Source organism: Podarcis raffonei, chromosome 2 (assembly GCF_027172205.1).
Source record: "Podarcis raffonei isolate rPodRaf1 chromosome 2, rPodRaf1.pri, whole genome shotgun sequence".
NCBI classification, from domain to species: domain Eukaryota; kingdom Metazoa; phylum Chordata; class Lepidosauria; order Squamata; family Lacertidae; genus Podarcis; species Podarcis raffonei.
This window is the reverse complement of record NC_070603.1, coordinates 62591452-62609762: the sequence shown is the minus strand read 5'-3', so window position 1 is coordinate 62609762 and position 18311 is coordinate 62591452. Positions and strand designations below refer to the sequence as shown.

The 18311-nt window shown below is 43.5% G+C and overlaps 2 protein-coding genes across 4 annotated transcripts in view; one reads left to right on the top strand and one right to left on the bottom strand.

Moving 5' to 3' along the window:
• MGAT4B (alpha-1,3-mannosyl-glycoprotein 4-beta-N-acetylglucosaminyltransferase B) overlaps positions 1-3192 on the top strand; it is a 75290-nt gene extending 72098 nt beyond the window's left edge. For both annotated transcript variants that reach the window (XM_053376979.1, XM_053376978.1), the window contains exons 14-15: positions 949-1061; positions 2123-3192. In XM_053376979.1, the coding sequence (XP_053232954.1) occupies positions 949-1061; positions 2123-2146 (137 nt within the window). In that variant the 3' untranslated portion in view covers positions 2147-3192. The remainder of the gene's footprint in view (positions 1-948; positions 1062-2122) is intronic.
• The window catches only part of LTC4S (leukotriene C4 synthase), a 30063-nt gene extending 11760 nt beyond the window's left edge, over positions 1-18303 (bottom strand). Inside the window, exons 1-5 of one of the 2 annotated variants that reach the window (XM_053377007.1) lie at positions 16314-18303; positions 10688-10787; positions 6883-6953; positions 5351-5432; positions 4244-4388 (exon numbers count right to left, since the gene is read on the bottom strand). In XM_053377007.1, the coding sequence (XP_053232982.1) occupies positions 4277-4388; positions 5351-5432; positions 6883-6953; positions 10688-10787; positions 16314-16371 (423 nt within the window). In that variant the 5' untranslated portion in view covers positions 16372-18303 and the 3' untranslated portion in view covers positions 4244-4276. Of the gene's footprint in view, positions 1-4158; positions 4389-5350; positions 5433-6882; positions 6954-10687; positions 10788-16313 lie in introns of those variants that run through there. The other variant, XM_053377006.1, reaches the window with a different exon arrangement.
• Between the last annotated feature and the right edge of the window lie 8 nt (positions 18304-18311).

Here is an 18311-nt window from a genome sequence, read left to right as displayed (position 1 = left end):
ATGTTTGGATGTTGCTTCTACCTCCAGAAAGCTATAATTTGGGGACTTCTAGTATGGAGATCAAACATTGTACCCTCTCATCTTGTAATGTATTAAGAATAAGATTTCTCAAGAACTCTTTTTAAAACAGATGTCAATAGCCACATCCTTCCTCTTGGGCAATATGATATTTTCTTTCAGAAAAAAACCTTTGTATGTCTACAGGGCATAACTCATTCACAAAGTCATTCTTAATACTACATGTTTGTTAGCTCTGTTAAAAAGGGAAGAGGTCAGTGTGTAAAAATTAGGCAGGAGGGGAAGCCAAACCCAGGAGGCTGCCTGCATTTGAAACATCTACACTGAGCTAGCAGGAGGTTCATCACTTGGTCATCACTAAATATTCAGATGTGTGTCGTGTGGCATTTTAATGTTAACATGACCACGCCAGGCTTGCCGTACATATTTGGGTGATAAGTGGCCCGTGACAGAGAGTAACCCTACAGCAAGTAGGGCAATAATATTGTGTGACATGCTCATCACTTGAAAATCCAGTCATGCGATTTCACACAAGGCGTGGTTTTTTATAAACCGGGTCAGCTTGTAGAACAGTGGGTAGGAAATGTTTCCTCATGAGCACGCTCCCCTACAGCCAGTCACGTAAACTGAAAAGAGGAGTCCGTTTTAGGTAGCTCCATTGACATCTCTGAAAGAGGGAGGTGGTGGCTTAGGAGCCACAGCAGTTACCATGACTGACTGCATCTCACATTGCAAGCAGCGCCCCTTTGTTTGAGCACAGAGGCTCCAGTGCATGCCATGACATTTCTAGGCATGACTGCATATGCTGGAGCCAGCCTGCAGAAATGACCCCGTTTCACCATGGAGAGCTGAGCGTGCAGTGGTGTTTCTGCCACTAAGAGGAACTGAGAGTTGTCCTGAAGTATTTTTTTTCCTTCGTCCATTGTGCAGGCTCTTTTTCAAAGGGCATTGCTGAAGGAGAAGTGGACCCTTCCTTTGGGCCTCTGGAAGCAATACGGCTAACCATCCAGACTGACTCTCCCGTATGGATCATCTTGAGCGAGGTAATATGTTTTCCTGGGGAAAACTCCCTTTATAAGGGTGGTAGTTACAGGAGCTCCCACTTAACCTTTCTGCCAACTGATCTGTCTAGGCAGGACAGGGACAGAAAGTTCTTGAAAGGTACAGTGCCGTTTAGGGCCATTGCCTGCAATGCCCCAGACAATTCTATCTGGGGCACAGTGGGGAATTTTAAAATTGTGGCTTGTAATGCCAGGGGCTGAGCACAGATGCCAGTTGGCAATGCAACCTGCCGGGGATTCTCTGGGTCTTTCCCCAGGCATGCATTCGGTAAGTAACCACAGTAATTAACCACAGTCCTCCACAGAGACAGGCATAGCTTCCTGACAACCACCTTCGCAGGAGCTGTCCCCCACCCCCCACAACTCAAGAGACCTACCTCCCAAAGCCAGAAAGGAGAATGTATGTTGCTTAGAAGATAAAACACACTTTGGTGCTCAGGTGAACAGGAGTGGTTTGCTTATTTGGTTGTTGCATGGGGCTTGTGAGGTGATGCAAACTGAGTTGGTGAAATAGAAGCTTGGTAGTCAGATCCTCTAGAGACGCGAATGGCGCTGTGGGTTAAACCACAGAACCTAGGGCTTGCTGATCAGAAGGTCGGCGGTTTGAATCCCCGTGACGGGGTAAGCTCCCATTGCTCGGTCCCTGCTCTTGCCCACCTAGCAGTTCGAAAGCACGTCAAAGTGCAAGTAGATAAATAGGTACCGCTCTGGCGGGAAGGTAAATGGCGAGATGAGCGCTGCAACCCCAGAGTCGGTCACGACTGGACCTAATGGTTAGGGGTCCCTTTACCTTTAGTCAGATCCTCTAGACAGCAGTTGCATCCGCCTGCAGCTGTGATTTTATGTCTTAACTGTGAAATCCCTCCCCATTTCCGACAGAGATTTCATGCTGTGATTTGCTTCAGGTATGGTTGTCCAGAAGAGACAAAACTCTTTTCACTTGCACTTGGCATTAATTAATAGGGCAATATTCTAGAGGAGAAAAACAGATTTGCCCAGCTCTGACCTTTTTCTGTTGTTTTGCTAATCCCATGTACTTCCAGATATTCCTGAAGAAAGCTGATTGAACTTCAAGACCCAGGGATAATGCACAACATGGCTGTCAGCTCTTCCCCTCTTCTTCCTCTTGTCTATGAAACTGCAGACACAGCAGAATAGGAGCAGCCTAGTCAAAGGTGCCTGCTGAAGGGCACCTGCTGCTCCCAGAACAGGAAGAAAATGTTGGTGGTGAAACTTGGGCCTTAAGGGTTTCTGGACCACATTTACTGGGAGAAGAGAAGCATTTTTTCATGCACAGGTGCTGGACTGTATTTAAAAAATGAAGCACTAGTGCTGGCCTATCTTGGATCCAGCTGCTTCTGCAGCTACAAAAAGAGGACCTTGGAGACTAACTTTCCGTGTAAAAGATTTGTTCTCCCCCCTTCCTTTGAGCAAGGACCACACACTATTCCCATGCCTCTTCCTCTCCCCACCCCCACCCCTGGCCCCTTGGGTGTTGATTCCTGAATGTATCACTAAAGGGTGCATTTAGAAATACGGGTTTAAGGACTATGAAGGCTAACTGCGAGGGCAGCTCAACTGTCAAGCGAAGCACTGATGCATCTTGGGAGCAAAGCAGACTGCACCTCCGGCCCCATGTGTGTAAGTAAAAGCAGTTGCTCCAGACTAAAGCTGAGGATTAAATATGAGGGGTAACTGGTCTGGGGTGGGAGGGAAGGGATGTATGGAGGGAACAGAATGGCAGGGAAATGAAAAACCACACTGTGCCTGCCAGGGTTGTACATGTGCCCTTCATACAATAAGAGTTCCTGTCGAAGTCTCCAGTGTCTTCATGCCTTGAGAATGAGTGCTAAAGTCCATCCTTTTAAATCCATATCTGTTATTTACTGGTTGGTGTGAATTTTGGAGAAAAATAAACCATGTAGGCCAGTTCTCAAATGGTAGGGATTAGAGTAATTTAAAACAAAAAAAACCCCAATGTCTCTAGCTATACACTGGAATGCGTTATACTACTTTAATGTGCTGTATTTTTTATTATTGGATACATTTGATTTTTAAGTATATCTATATAAAATATATATATTAAAATGTGCACTGTAAAATTTTAATTCAACTTAAAGTTGCATGTTTTATTTTACTGGCTCATTAATTAGGAAAGTCAAAGGCAAAGCGTGATTTTATCAGGCTATTAAAAGTAAGACATGCTTTCTGTACAGACACAGCTAAGACAGATTTTGCAATGGGGAGGATTTCTATTTAAACTAAAACCTACAGATACTTCCTCTAACACAGTAACCTATTTAACACACTGGCCCTTAATGTCGTCAAACTTGCATGCTCTCCTCCTTTATCACAGGTATTCTCCATGTGATCTATTAGTGAACTCACAATGGTAGTAGATTCCCTTTGACGGATAGCGCTGTGCACAAATGCAAGCGAAAGGGTGCAAAATAGTTGTGACCAAATCAAAGGCTGCCTTCCCACAGGCACTGAAGCTCACCACTGAGGCATAAATAAAAGCAGCATTGTGGTTTCCAACTGGAGCACAAAGTACAGCCATTTTGCATGGAGGAAGGTCCTTTGCCTGAGATGTTGGAGAGTTGCAGCCACACAGAAGACATTACTGAGTTAAATGTATTGTGTAAGGCAGCCACATGTAAGCAAAGGAAAAGGTTGATAGAAAACCTTAAGGAGGGGGGAAAGAGAAGCTCCAAAACAAACTGAAATTCAACAACATCCGAAAGACCACAGGCTAGCCCTCACCCTTACCAGATATAGTAAGTGCTTGCTTCAGACAGGAATTCACTATGAGTTGACAGCTTGGTTATGACAGTTACTGTTTAGAAACCATCATGTTGGAGCAGAGTTTCTGAAAGGCAAACTGGGCTGGCCACCTCAGAGCTCACTGATGACTCCCAAAACTTGCTGGCTCATACAAATAATTGTTACTCTAAATCCCTCGCTCACTCTCTCCTACCAGTTGAAGTTGACCCAATGTCACTTTTAATGTAAAAGCTGTTGCAACCACAACACAGCTAAGAAAATGTACCGTCACAAAATTGCTTTTTAAAAAAGAAAGAAAAATGTACAATCATTTTAATTTAAAGAAATGAAATGAATGTTGGAAAGTTGAAACCTATGGTGTCATAAGCAGGATAATTTACCAGCAGAAGGGCAGTAGACTCTGACTCAGAAGCTCACTTCGGGAATAAAAAACGTGGGAGTGGCACAAAATAGACAAGGAGCCCTGTCACAGACAAGCCGATAAGAATGCAAAGAACTCCAGCACTGAGGTACAAGGGGGCGAGTCTGCGGAGAGGAACAAGAACACAAGATGTTAGTTGCTATTAGGATCGGGTAGTCAGTTGGGACACTTATTAAAAGCTTCTCTTGGGTAATGATTTCTATAGTAATATGATAAATTGAAAGTATTGAAAAGTTTTAGCTCTCACAACCTCGTGTGTACCATTTGTTAAATCTGGTTTTAAATCTTTTTCTAATTTATTTGGACATTTCTGATGACAACACCAAACAGAATTTCAACAAATAGAAAGTTTTCCATATAACACAGGATCCTGTTGGAACTGGGAACCAAGGAGGACCTGTATGGGATGTAATCATACAGTTACTTACAGGACTTATGAAGCTCCTGTCCAGTGACCCCCTTCCTGTTTTCTTTCCTAAGAAAGTCATCAGTCAAGTCCAAGCCCCACCCCTCTATAATGATTGCAGGGCAGTTATCTCCTGACATGGGACATCCTTAAGCAGGGCTGCCAGTACTAGGTCACATGCAATGATACACCTGTGGAACAGCAGGATTGTGGGGGTTTTCCAAAGAGGTTTTGTAAAAAGGAGATCAAGAACGTGAGCCACCTGTGGTTGCTGGAGCAAGGTATTGCTCTCAGTAAAGTGGTGAGTCTATTTGTGGAGTGTATCATTTCAGGCTGCAGTTGGAGCTCACGGGTTTAAATGCACCTCTGCATCAAGAAACTACAACACATGCCTACACATAGAAATCTAGATGCCAGGAAAACGGTAATGCCCCCCGATACTTAGTTTTCTATAAGTAAGGAATGTGTTTGGTATGGAAGAGCACTCGGCTCTGTATGCCCGCCCCCCATCAGTAGCCTGAAGGGATATAAGGTTAGGCTGCCATCAAGACTGCAGATGCCAGCTAATATCCAGAGATGGCAGACCAGCACTTGCCTATTTGAGAGAGAAGCTGACTGGCACACTGAAAAACACAGAGCATTGTGCTTAGAACAACTCACCTTCCTTGAGCACACCGTGCATATCCACTAAAGTACTGGTAGCGAGCAATCAGATAAAGAACCCCACAGCATGCAGCCAAAACTATAGGAGGAGACAATCAAAGTACTTATGGAAAGACTCGGGAAGATTGACCCTATTTTCAAACAAAAAACCCATCAAAAGCTTACACTTACAGTTCCTGCTCTTAAGCACTACGCTACAGCAACTCACAAGATACATCCAAGCACACAAAGTTCTGCAGAAGTCCACATCCCTCAGTTATTTGGAGAAGGGAACCAAAGCCAAGCAGGAGGCCTTTAGTCTGAGGTCACAGCAGCCCCTGCATTAGCCTTGCCTTAATAGTGAAAACAACTATTTACCACACCATCACTACTTGAAGGCATCCTGTGCTATTGTACCACATTAAATTTGTCAATGTTTTAAGTTGCCACAGGATTCTTATTTTTGCTGTGACTAAAGCATTAAAATAAGCCTTTGAGGTCTTCCAAATCAATCAGCACCAACTTGGAAGGTCATAGCACCTCCCGGTCAGAGGAGAAGGATTCTACTTAGCCCTCCCCCTGACAGCATAGTGACTTTCCTGGAACTTTAAACATTTCCCCGCTAGGCTCTGGAATTACCATGCTACCACAACCTAAGGGAATTTGGGGAGAAAAGGACTTGCTATGTGGATTGGGCCATTATGTCACATGCTACACAAAACGTTTTCAAGAAGTGGCTCAAATGAGCATTTGTTTTCAGCCTTTCACAAACTTGCAAGCAAAACTGAGGGTAAAAACATGTTAGAGTGGCTTCACACATTACATGTGGCAGAAACAACTGCTGTAGTTTCACCACTGCTTCCTGCAGCAAGCAAGTCAAGTACAGACAGGATACTGACATCTTAAACCCCCTGTGTGCCTGTATCTCTGATTGGACCATGACTTACAGGTTATATTAGTCACACTTTGCAGTGAAAGACACTTGCAGCAATCATGTTTACCATGAATGTGTGCAAGCAACAGAGTGTGCATGTGAGTGAGTGAGAGAGCGCATGTGTGTGCACATAAGAGACATAAAACATCTATGTGCAGGCAACGGCCAACATCAGCCCAGTGGAACGAGGCCCCTGAGTGGCCACCCATCACATGTGATCTTCAGAAGCAAAATAAGTTGCCCACTTCAAACCTGAAGCATGAAGCCACCTCATTTAAAAGACCAGAAGACTTGAACCCTTTGCTCAAAATATGCAATAATGTTAGCATAGGGTGAAATACAACAGTTCCACCAGCACAATGTTTTCTACTTGCCCAGAAAAAGTTCTCCCTCTCTCCTACTCCCACACCAGACAGGGAAGAGGGGTGGGGGGAAGTCCCATTGCACAAGCAGAACTCTTGCACTGACATGACACGGCAGCTGAGTGCCACCCTTTATGTAGCAACAAACATCATTTTGCAGCTGCGTAAGTAGCGCAGCGGCAGCAGCTTAGCTGACAAAAACGTTTTATGCTTTTCACATTAAGAGTTTTATGAATTAAGGTTTGCTTTTTTACCTTGATGGGAAAAGACTCCAGCCACCCACAAGAGTGAAAGAAATATTGGGAAGTATTCGGTGCAATTTGCTCTAAACAAAACAAAGAAGAAAATTAATTCATCTGTAGTTTGGGGGTGGGGAGATGACACACAACGATCACAGAGGCTTAGACCCTGGATAATATCCCACCTAACCAGCTTATTTAATGACTGGATTTATCATGAAGCACCCCACACTAGGCACACTATCCTTATCTCCAACCCGCAACACTATGGTCTAGTTCACACTGCAGAGAATGGACCCGTGTCTGGGCTGTACCACTTTAAGACATTTTACATGACTGAATGTCCCTGCAAAGAAAACTCTTCCCTGAGATGAGAGTGTCAGAGAGAAGGCTGGGATAGAACCTTTCTCTCCTGACCTCTAGCTAGAAGGTGAAAGTTGGTACCAGTTCATTTGGAATATCTAAAAGGCTTATCTTAATGCTTCCTTGACATTTCATGAGGCAAATGCAAGGCTCTGACATGCTCAATCACTGCCATGAACATGACAAGGGAGAAGAATCCAGGTACTATCTGATTGTGGCCATACTACTCTGGTACTTGGTGGGTGAGGAACGGCAGCAAGGAACTCCTGTTGAATGCAGAGAATCTTAAGATTTTCGTTAAAAAGGAACAAAGAAGTTGCTTCTATTGCTGAGAGATACTGAAAATACAGGGGAAATTTTGTGCTGTGTAATTCACTATGCTTATATACTGCCATCATAGCACCTTGTGTTACGATTAAGGGAAAAAAATATCAGTGGGCTCGCATTCAAAAATTCAACAAACGGGAGACAAGGGAGGAACTGGGTGGGGGTAGCAAAGGAGACAGATAACAAGGGACACATAGGCAACTCTATACAGTGATGCACATACTTAGGCTTAGATGCAGTTTGGTCAAAGGAGGTTGTGCCAAAGCGTTCATGGAAAAGGAGAGGTGAAATTTGAAGGAACAGCTGGCACCCTACAAGTGTTCTAAGAGGCAGTTTGAAGCACACACAGGGCAGCAAGGGGAAAGGGTAGAGTCATTTGAGAGGAGAAGAGCTTCAGAGGTAAGAAGAGTGGAGGTTGTGAACGGAGAACTTCAGAGCAGCCAAGAAAAAGCATAGGTCCCAATGCCTGGGGGGGGGGGGACGGGGCTCTACTTCCTCCATTCCCAGAAGTTTGTACTGATGCATACTCTCTCTGCTCTCTGTTCTGTAACCAGTTACTGATCCAAAAGAGGAACTTGCTTATTGTTCTGTGACTGCTAAGCTGAATGGGGGAGTCTTTTTGAAAGTCTTATGTATGCTGTGTTGACTGGATCACTTCTGCCTGTATACTTGCCACTCTCAAGGAACTCTGAAAGGTTAGCGTGATGGGCTGAAAGAAAAGAGGCGGGGGCAAGGTCTGCTTGAAGGTTTTCAAGAGAAGGGATGAAGAGGTCACGCTGGATGTAAGAGCAGACAGGAAGCCAAGAGGGAAGAGATATAAGCAGTGGTATCACGGAACTGCAGCATTAACAGAGGTGGACATATTTGCCATTGGAGAGCTGAATAAAGAATAAGGGGACTGCGATGGGAGAACAACACGAGGTTTATTTAATCATTTTAAATCTCACACTGTGGCTCAACGGAGCCCATGGGACAAGTCACTGCAGAAATATGAGACAGTCCCAACAAAAAATATATAAAATAGAACATATAATAAAATGAAATAGCTATTAAAATCCATTAGAAACCATTCAAAACAGCAGGACAATAAAACAAAATCTGATTAGCCACCATCTCTAAACAGTGCTCTTAAGGTACATTACAGAGCAGAAATCTCAGAGTATAGGTGCCACCACTCACAAGGCCCTGCAGGCCCTGTCCCTTATTTCAGTCAGCCAGATCTCGGATAAGGTTGGCATGTGGGAATGGGCACTTGTTTCCCCAATGTATTCTAGAGTTTAGGTCATTTCAGGTTTGAAATTGCCCAGAAAAAAGATATTGTGCCAATGAACTTATCTTGACCCAGGTAGTATCTGCTTCCTCTGCACTGTATCCATCAGAGAGACATACTAGCACACTTTGAACTGACTGAAGTTTCAATTCAGTCTTCAGAAAGACAGGCCGATGTAAAGTTATGTTACAGTAGTCCAATCTGGTGATTACCAGTACACACATCAATCATTAAAAGACTGAATAGGATACAGCTGGACACAGTAGAGCCCATTTAATTTTAAATGACACACATGTGTGTCTGTTTATGAACAGATGTGGGTGGACTGATGCTTATTTTTAGAATGGCAAAGTCTGCAGGCGGCTACATTCAGCTGATAGGCAAATTACATATTATACTGCAGCTGTGTACAATAAAGGCCCACGGTCCTCTTTGCTCTCATAAAACTCCCACTGGAGAGAAAATTTGCATTGGAGAGGTGAAAGCTACTTTGCTTTTCCTCTGAAAATTGAGGGTAGCAGGTTTTGCCCACAACTGTGTTCCAGGTACATGTTTACTTCACAAAAATGGGTCTGGAACCTGGGGGGAGGGTTTAGAGGGAAAGGGAAACATCCAATAAGGGAAAGGTGAAGCCCTCCATTTCTCCCTCTCCTTTGTTCAAAGCAAATTGTTCCCTCCTACCTTGAACTTTGAAGATACGGGGCTGTCAGTGTGAAGTACAGATTGCTCTTAAGCAGTTATCATTTCAGTGTAAAAACATCAGCATCTTCTCTGATAGAACTTACCTGTCCCCCCCCACATATATTTTGTGACTTCCCATGTGGACCCAAGGGTATATGACCATCACTGTTAAGTCTATGGCAAGCTTTACTACTTTTAAAATGAATGTGTTAATTGGAACCCCCTTTTTTCATACATTGAATGCAGACTGTCACGATGTCTTTCCGGAATTCTAAAAGCAATTTTAGCATCTCCTTTGAAAGTGTCAGTTAGAAACCAGAGTAGGTGGTCAAGTGAGCTGTGCAGAGGTGAGTGGGAATTCTTTGCTAAGCAGAGCCTCTCAGTCACAGCTTGCTCTTCCCTGCCATCAGAATTCAGCTGCACGCTGGCCAAAATGCTACCCAAGGGACAAAATCGCAAGGGCCACGAAATCACTTCAATGCTAAACATTCACTGAACTGCCAAAAACTCAAGACTATTTGTTCCACAAATGTTGCAATGTATGGAAGGTCTGGTGTTCAAACTCAGTCACATCACACAGACATGAAGCCAGTGAGTATAATACACAGTTGTTACACAACTACGGCAAGAAGTAGTATATGAAGAGTCTGAAGAGCAAAGTGTATGTGGTTGCACCTCATCTGTGTCAGTGTCTCTTAAACTGGTCAAAGGTTTCATCAAAATGTCTTTGCCTGTTCTCACATTGGCCAACCACATGCCTGTGGGAAACCCCCAAACAAGACCACAGCATCTCCTGTTGATGCAACTCTCTTCTAAGAATTTTTCAAACGCAACCTTTGGAGATGATGCATTGCCAGTCTATGCAGCCCGTTGGAGAGACTGAAATGGGGGCGGAGGAAATATGTGGTTGGTTAACACCCTGATCACATAAAATGTGTACGCAGAATTACAGCTGCTGTTGCCAATAGAAGTTGGTTCTAAGTATGGTTTAGGAACTAAGTAGATGACTGTATGGTAACCAATGTCACCACGTGACTGGAAGTATGCCGTTGGGAGATATGCCTACTTGGAGTAATCTAGATTCATATCTCCAGGGGTGGGAAGCTGGGATAAAATTAAATTATAGAGAGGGGTGGCATGGAAAGGAAAGGAAGGGAAGGGGGAAGCAGGTTAACTTACTGAGCTCTGAAGATCCTTTCAAATTCTGGTGGACCTGAAGTCACAGGAGGAGAGACTTTGCACTTCCGCCGAACGTAGATCACCTGCATGGCAAAATAGGCTGGATGGGAAGTAAAACAAGGAGGAAAGAGAAGCCAGTTATTTCACCCAATGAAGCACAATGGGTTCTCTATTGTTTTTTAAATTATGTTTATTACACTAAATAACAACCAATAGCAGCTAGTTGCACAATGGAGGATGAGCAGTATGCCCATAGTTTGCTCATCTGCACTAGCAAGCACCATTCACATTTCACTTGCAAGAGTAATAAATGAAAGTCTCATTCATTACAGAATCATCCATTTGCAAACTAACCTTTAGTCTCATTATCCTGGTCTTGCTTTCCTCTCAACAGCAATAAAGATGCCTGAAAAATTCTAAAATTGTGCAGCCAAAAACCCACAATTCTCAGCAAGAGGCTTAAACTGTGCAATCTGAGCAGATTTATATTGTTGATTGGTGTGCATACTTCATTTTGGGTTCACAGTTTTGCTTTGGGTTGCTTTGAAACACTTGATATCAAGGGAATAAGTGTAAAGGCGCTAAAACAGAAATGGGTATAGATCCTGCATGAAGACCCATAACTCAGAGGAGGAACCATTATAGCCTGTGGCAGCAAACAAACAAGAGGGACAGACACCTTGTGGCACCTAAAAACGACTCCTTTCTTTAATGTACTTGTATACCACTTTTTATCACAAGTGATGGCAAAGCGGGGTTGCATTAAAAAATAAAGTATAATTACAAGACACAATTAAGATAGCAGTAAAATAACAACAACCTCATTATCAAAAGTAAAACCACAAAATCAGAACTATAAAACAAAAACAGACTCAAGGCTCAAAAACAGGCTAACCAGTGCCACAAAAAACTAGGAAAAGAAACAAGTAAAATTTCTATTGAACAGGGAGGTCCACTTCTTCAGATGCATGCAGTTGTAAAAGGGGAAAACAGGTAAAGGTTGGAGTTCAGTGGCAGTGAAATGCAAAAAGATAGCCTGCCAACTGAAGATTATGCTTCATGTACCTGACAAAGTGGATTCTAGGCTAGAAAAGGGTTATCCCAGGGATTGGGAACTTGCGGCCCTCCAGATGCTGCTGAACTACAACGCCCATCATTCCAGACCACTGGCCATGCCAAGTGAAGATGATGGGAACTGGAGTCCAAGAAAGAACATCTTGGGCCACAGCTTCTCCATCCTGAGCTTGTGCCACAATTAATCTGTTAGACTTCAAGGGGCCACAAAATTCTGTTGTTTTGGTCCCTAATACCCAAACCATTTTCACATTTTTAAACATTTAATTGAAACAGCTTGTACATTTTCTTTCCCAGCAGTGAAAGCTAGAAAAATGACAACATTTAAATTAACATTTTGATTCCACTCCATCTACCCTAATCAAGAGGTGAAAACCTGTGATATAAACTTGATTATTAAGAAAAATGGTTGACTGTATAACATCTCCCTCTCCCTTTATATCTTCATTAATGGAACTGGCACCGTCATCAGATCAGTTATTGAATGACAGTCTCTAGCAGGCTTCCTCAACCTCAGCCCTCCAGATGTTTTGAGACTACAATTCCCATCATCCCTGACCACTAGTCCTGCTAGCTACGGATCATGATGTTGTAGGGCAAAAGCATCTGGAGGGCCGAGGTTGAGGATGCCTGGTTTCTAGTAAGGAGTGAAATTATAATTCAGCAGCCCCTCAAGACCACTGAATTAAGCAGAGAATCAATCCAATGAGGCCATCGCTACTTAGAAACACAACTGCAGAGATTTGCTCCCAGCTGCCCTTAGCCTAGCATTGTGGCTTATCTTAACACAAGAAGGCCAATAAAATCAAGACCTGAGTCCTGCACTGTGAAGTGACAACTAGCCATGCTCTCCCAAGATACCCATTCCATCTCCTGCCCACCCACTCCCTGCATTTTCCATTTCTCTACCAACATAGACAAAGAATTGTATGGTCTCTGGGAATGCTCAGTCCGCATTGCACTGTCAAGTGACAACCATGGAGGGCAGTCAAGATATAATGACTGGAGAACTAGGGGGCTAAAGGGCTGAATGTATCTAATAGTGAAAACTTTAACAGCAATTGCTATACACCCTGGTACTTCGCTTTTGGAAAAAAGAGATGCGATAGCTCAACCCTGGCCAGGGAAAGGGGACACGGACGGACGGACACACACCCTACTCTGAATTGGAAGGTCTTCTTTTTTTATTTGAATATTTAATTGGGTATGTGTATGGCCTGCACCAGAACCTCTAAGCAGCTTACGAAAACACAGAGAATCACAAATACAAAAGTTAATACACATGATTATATCTCACAACCACCAAGCCCCTCTGTTAAACAAAATCCCCCAATGATTTTGCTCCCTTCTCCATGACCTCCATCTCAGTGCTGACTGCTTTCTTTTAAGTGCTTAGGAACTGTGCCCTTGCAGCACAACATCTTGACAGCGGGGTGGGCACTGAATCCATTTCTCCTAGATTATATTAATTTTATGTCCTTTTTTGACTCCAGCACTCTGCCTCTTATATTCAGATTCAGTCTTCCTCTCCAAAACATCTCTTGGTAATGCTTAGCTCATTTCTCTGTCCACTTTCATCTCTTCCATCATCATCTCCTCAGGCTTTTAGTGTGACTTTTATTCATGCGCCTGCTCCAGTCTTTTTATCTTACTGCATGCTCTAGACATCCTTTACAAATTACTTCTTCACTTCGTGCCTACTCTCACTCCTTTTTCTCCACTGTGTCTTTCAGCTCCCCTTTCCCAATTTGACTCCTCGATCTCTCAGCTCTCTTATTTTTCCACATACCTTGCATGTCTCATTCATATCGCGGCATGCCGCCCTGATCTCTAAGCGGTGTGAAATTCCAGGCGTTAAAGGTGCTTACCTTTGTGTTTCCTTTGAAATGAAGGACTCTGGAGACTGTGGTGTCTTTATGATAGAAGGCTTATTTACACATATATACAACCTGAGCCTACGATGGAGGGGTTCACAGCATTATCACCCCAAGAGGATCTTGCTTCCCTCAAAGCCACAGCCTTGGATTCCAACAGAAATCAGGCATGGCTATGTCTCCCAGATGCACCACCTGCCAGCATCTAGCTTCTAGCTCACATAATTCAACTCTCAACTCTGGCCTTTGTCTTTCTAACTATGACTTCCTTTGTCACCTTAATGGCCCATGCTTAGAGGACCATTACCTTACCAGGAAAGTAGCCTAGCTGTTTCAGGAACTGAATAAACCAACATTTATTAACTGTGAGTGCCTTTAAGGAATACTTCAGCTGCTGCAGAAAGCACTCTATAAGACCTGCATCCCTCAGCTGACTTTCATGTTTCTCTGCCTCCACCCCCACTGACTTATTCCAGAAAAGAAAGGGAGAGATTTATTAATTGACTAAGGATGTCAGGCTTTAACGGGAAAGCCAAAAGATAGAAAATATGACTCATATTAGCCTGGGCACTGCCTTTCCAAGGTAAAGATAAGATCGCTCTGGCTTCCTGCACAAGCACTTAATTATTTTTGTTTTTGTGGGGAGGGAGCGCTGTGGTCTAAACCACAGAGCCTAGGGCTTGGCAGAAGGTCGGTGGCTCAAATCCCCGTGACGGGGTGCGCTCCCATTGTTCAGTCCCAGCTCCTGCTCACCTAGCAGTTCAAAAGCACAAAGTGCAAGTAGATAAATAGGTACTGCTCTGGCGGGAAGGTAAACGGCGTTTCCGTGCGCTGTTCTGATTCACCAGAAGCAGCTTAGCCATGCTAGCCACATGACCTGGAAAAACTGTCTGCGGACAAATGTCAGCTCCCTCGGCCAATAAAGCGAGATGAGCGCCACAACCCCAGAGTCGTTCGCGACTAGACCTAACGGTCAGGGGTCCCTTTACCTTTATCTTTTAGACATGTGTACAGTTCCTTAAGATGCCAAAACAGCCATAGCCATGCATAAATTGGAGGCATCAGCAAATGCGGAGGAACCCCAAAGTTTGCAGAAATATCACAAAAGGGGAAAAAATTGAGGGGGAAAAACCAGGAGCAGCCCAGTGAGGTACTGACTCGACTGTTTTTTTTGGGGGGGGGAATGGAAAACCAGGGGAGCAGGGGAATGGAGTAGCACAGGGGAGACATGCCTGATGGACTGGAACAAGGAATGGCAGGGCCTCCACACGGCAAAATTCTGTTAGTCGGGGCTGGCCCACCCATGAGGCAAGGTGAGGCAACCACCTCAAGTGGCAGGATCCACAGGGGCAGCTGATCCCTATGTTGCTTATTGCTGATGTACATACTCAGTCACCCCTTCTTTCCTAGCTGGGAGGTGGGGCACCACTTTGTGGTTTGCCTCAGGTGCCAAAATATCTTGGGCCAGCCCTGGTTACAAGTCCTACTTGCTACAATTAGGATCAGTCTTAAATGACACACACTGTTGATTTGCCATCAGATTTCCATCAAATCGATTATTTTCTACAACTCTATTTTTAATACTCAGACCTGGTTCCTAAAAATATGCTAGGACAACTGAAACAAAAAATAACAAAAAACAGGCAGTTTACTCACATGAACTGCATGATGTGGGGCTCATCAGCTCCAGTGAGATTACAGTCTCCTCTTTGGGGGGGCGGGAACCCTACAACCTACAGTTATACTTTTGTTGTAAGGGGAATCATAAACTCATGCAAGTTTGCTCTGCATGTTATCCCTTCATATGAAGACCCCACTTGTATGAACAGGTGTTTTTAAAAAAAAGGGTAAGACAGTTCCCAGCATATCACCAGAACAGACTTTCAGATATTATACATCAGCACACAATAAACACACCACTCTAGCTGACATTTTTAATTGGTCAAGCTGTAAATTCAGGAATTAAAAACAAATCTCACTGTCAGTTTATACCACAACTAAAGGGTTGGGGTTTTTTTTTTGTTTTGTTTTTTTGGAACAGGCTGCTATCTATCAAGTCCGCATTAAAGTCTCTTTATATTGTTGCCAGATTTGAACGGCCTTGATCATTATTCTTTCCCCGGCTCATTATGCAAAAAGAATAAAGTTGATTTGAGTGCCTTTTTATGTATTAATCTGCCGTTGCATATGAAATTGCTAGGATGCAATAGGGACACTTTACATTCCATGTACCTCACTTTATGCAGTATTTTGCTCTAACTCCTGGAGACAGAGATTTAAATCATCTTGTTACTACTCAAGGTTTCCCATGAGAGAAGCCTAAATTCCCTAGCAAATTATCCCTTTGATTTAGTTCAGTTAATCTTGACCCTTCTTACCATTTTGTTTCTTCAGGCAATTGTTGGCATTCTAATGAACAAATGTTTTAAAAAGTTGTTTACACCATTATCAACATTGCAAGTATGGCTTTACAATCCAGTTTCCATTCCCTGCTGCTCTAAAATATAAGGCAAAAGTTGCAAGTCAATTATCTTTTTAGACTTTAAAGTTCATCTTTTTCGCCCAACAGCTACATCAATGGTACATATTTCCTATTTAACTTGAGAGATCTTATTTGGCTTATATTGCCTAAAAAGAGATATTAAACTTGTCTCTAATAGTAGTGGCATGTTCCTTACCTTGTTCCAAGACTCCCAGGACAGTAACAGTGGCCAGCAAGGCTATCTGATGCAGCATGCTGGATCTTGAAACTGCGAGACAAAAGCAAGGCAGCTACAAAGCTACACAGACTTTAAAGCTATGACTTTTCTGCTCCTTAATATATGCCCACAGTGGCTGTCAATATAATCAGACAGCACAATCCTCCATTTCCTCTTCCAAAGGGCTGGTTAGTTAACTCACTGCTTGCTGGATGGTTTTGACTGGATCCCGTCAACAGTGATACTATTGAAACACTCTGAGCTTCATTTACCTATTCAATAGTCTATTGTTAAGATGTGGGCACTTCACAATGGCTGAATACCTAGCATTTTACAATAAGCACAATATGCACCACTTCAGCCATGGTATGATAGGAATTAGTGATATTTTCTTTTCTTTTAAATGTCATTCAGTTTTGAGGCCAAAGATTTCTTTTTGGACATTTACTTGCTCACTAGTGAAATACTGAACCAATGTAACAGCAGATGACCACTTCAATGACCAACCTTTGTTTTCTTGCTAGCTAAAGCAATGAAAATTAGAAACCGTGTGCTTTCGGAGTAAAGTAAAAACACAGCATATACACATTTGATTAAGCAGATATAGTCACACTGCTTCCTTCCTATGAGTGACTTGCAAACAGGTGAGAATGAGTGACATCTTGTGAGCACTAGTGCATTTACACAGTTTAATCCAATTTGCCCTCTGGACAGTCATCTCGGATTGACTCACATCCCAAAGTTGGTTAGGTCTTCCTTCTCCAATTATACTGGCTGTGCCTGTATATGCAAGGTTTTTAGGTATGCAAGGTTTTTCTTAAAAAGTCAAGAAAACATTTCCTGGTCCAGGCCATCATGGGCCTGTTTCTTTTCCCTTCCTGATCACTTTGTCTGAAAGGCAGCATTGGCTGCTGGGCCCATTTCACGTCTTATGGGGCTTGGGCAGGACCTTCTGGTGGCAATGACAGGCAGAAGCAACAGTGCCCCAACTACTGCTCTGAGCAGTATTAGGCAGTCACCATCATAAATGCCCCACAACTGAGAATCCTGTGGCCCTCCAAATGTTCTTGGACTCCAACTCCTATTTGCCCTAGCCAGCATGCCTGCTCTGCCCACCAGTGAACTACTGGGTTCCCTTCAAGGTGTTAGCATCAGTGTATCAAGTCCTAATTGGCTTGGAACCAGAGTGCTTAAAAAAGCCCCTCCATCAATATCAACAATCTTAGGACCTACAATCAACAGAAGCCCTGTTGGTGCTGCCTGCTTTGTGGAGGAAACAAGAGTGGATCAGCAGGTTTGCTCGCTGCCACTTTGGGCCATCTTCCTTATCATTGCTCTGTTCCTCCTGCATCCTTATTTGGGCGGTGGCAGAAGCAGCAGGAGTGGATTTCCAGGCTAGACAGGAGGAGGAAGGCGGTGAGCAGTGGTCCCAACCAGCCAGATTGGAGATATGGCCTTCTACTGCACATGGGGTACTTCAATCAGCGCTTCATTGGCTAGAGCCTCAATGCACTTATTCAGATTGATGTTGACAGTTTCACCAAAAAGGTGCTTGTGCTCCTTTGAACTTTGCTGTCCTGGACTGTTTACATGGATCTTGTTTTATGAGTTGTGAATTATCCAGAAACGGGCATCTTTCCTGTCTGTTTATTTGAGGAACATAGGGTTAACTAGTGAAGCCTGATCTGCCCTGAGGCTCAAATGTAAAGGCAGTAGAATTGCATTGGCTGTGAAATGTGGCACATCTCTTTGCTTGAGGGAGGAAAAATCTGAAAGCTGTAAGCTTCCTGGAACCTATAGCCCAAGATCAGTATGATAAGAAACAGCTTTGTACGCCTGGGAGAAAGGCAAACAAAGTGCTGCTACTCAAGAGGAAGCTTCTTCTTACCCTTTTTCTTGCAGAACAGGTGGCCGTCACATGCTCTCTCAATTTTATTTCCAGAGGACCATCTCCCCACACCTAGTTGCCAGAGGTGT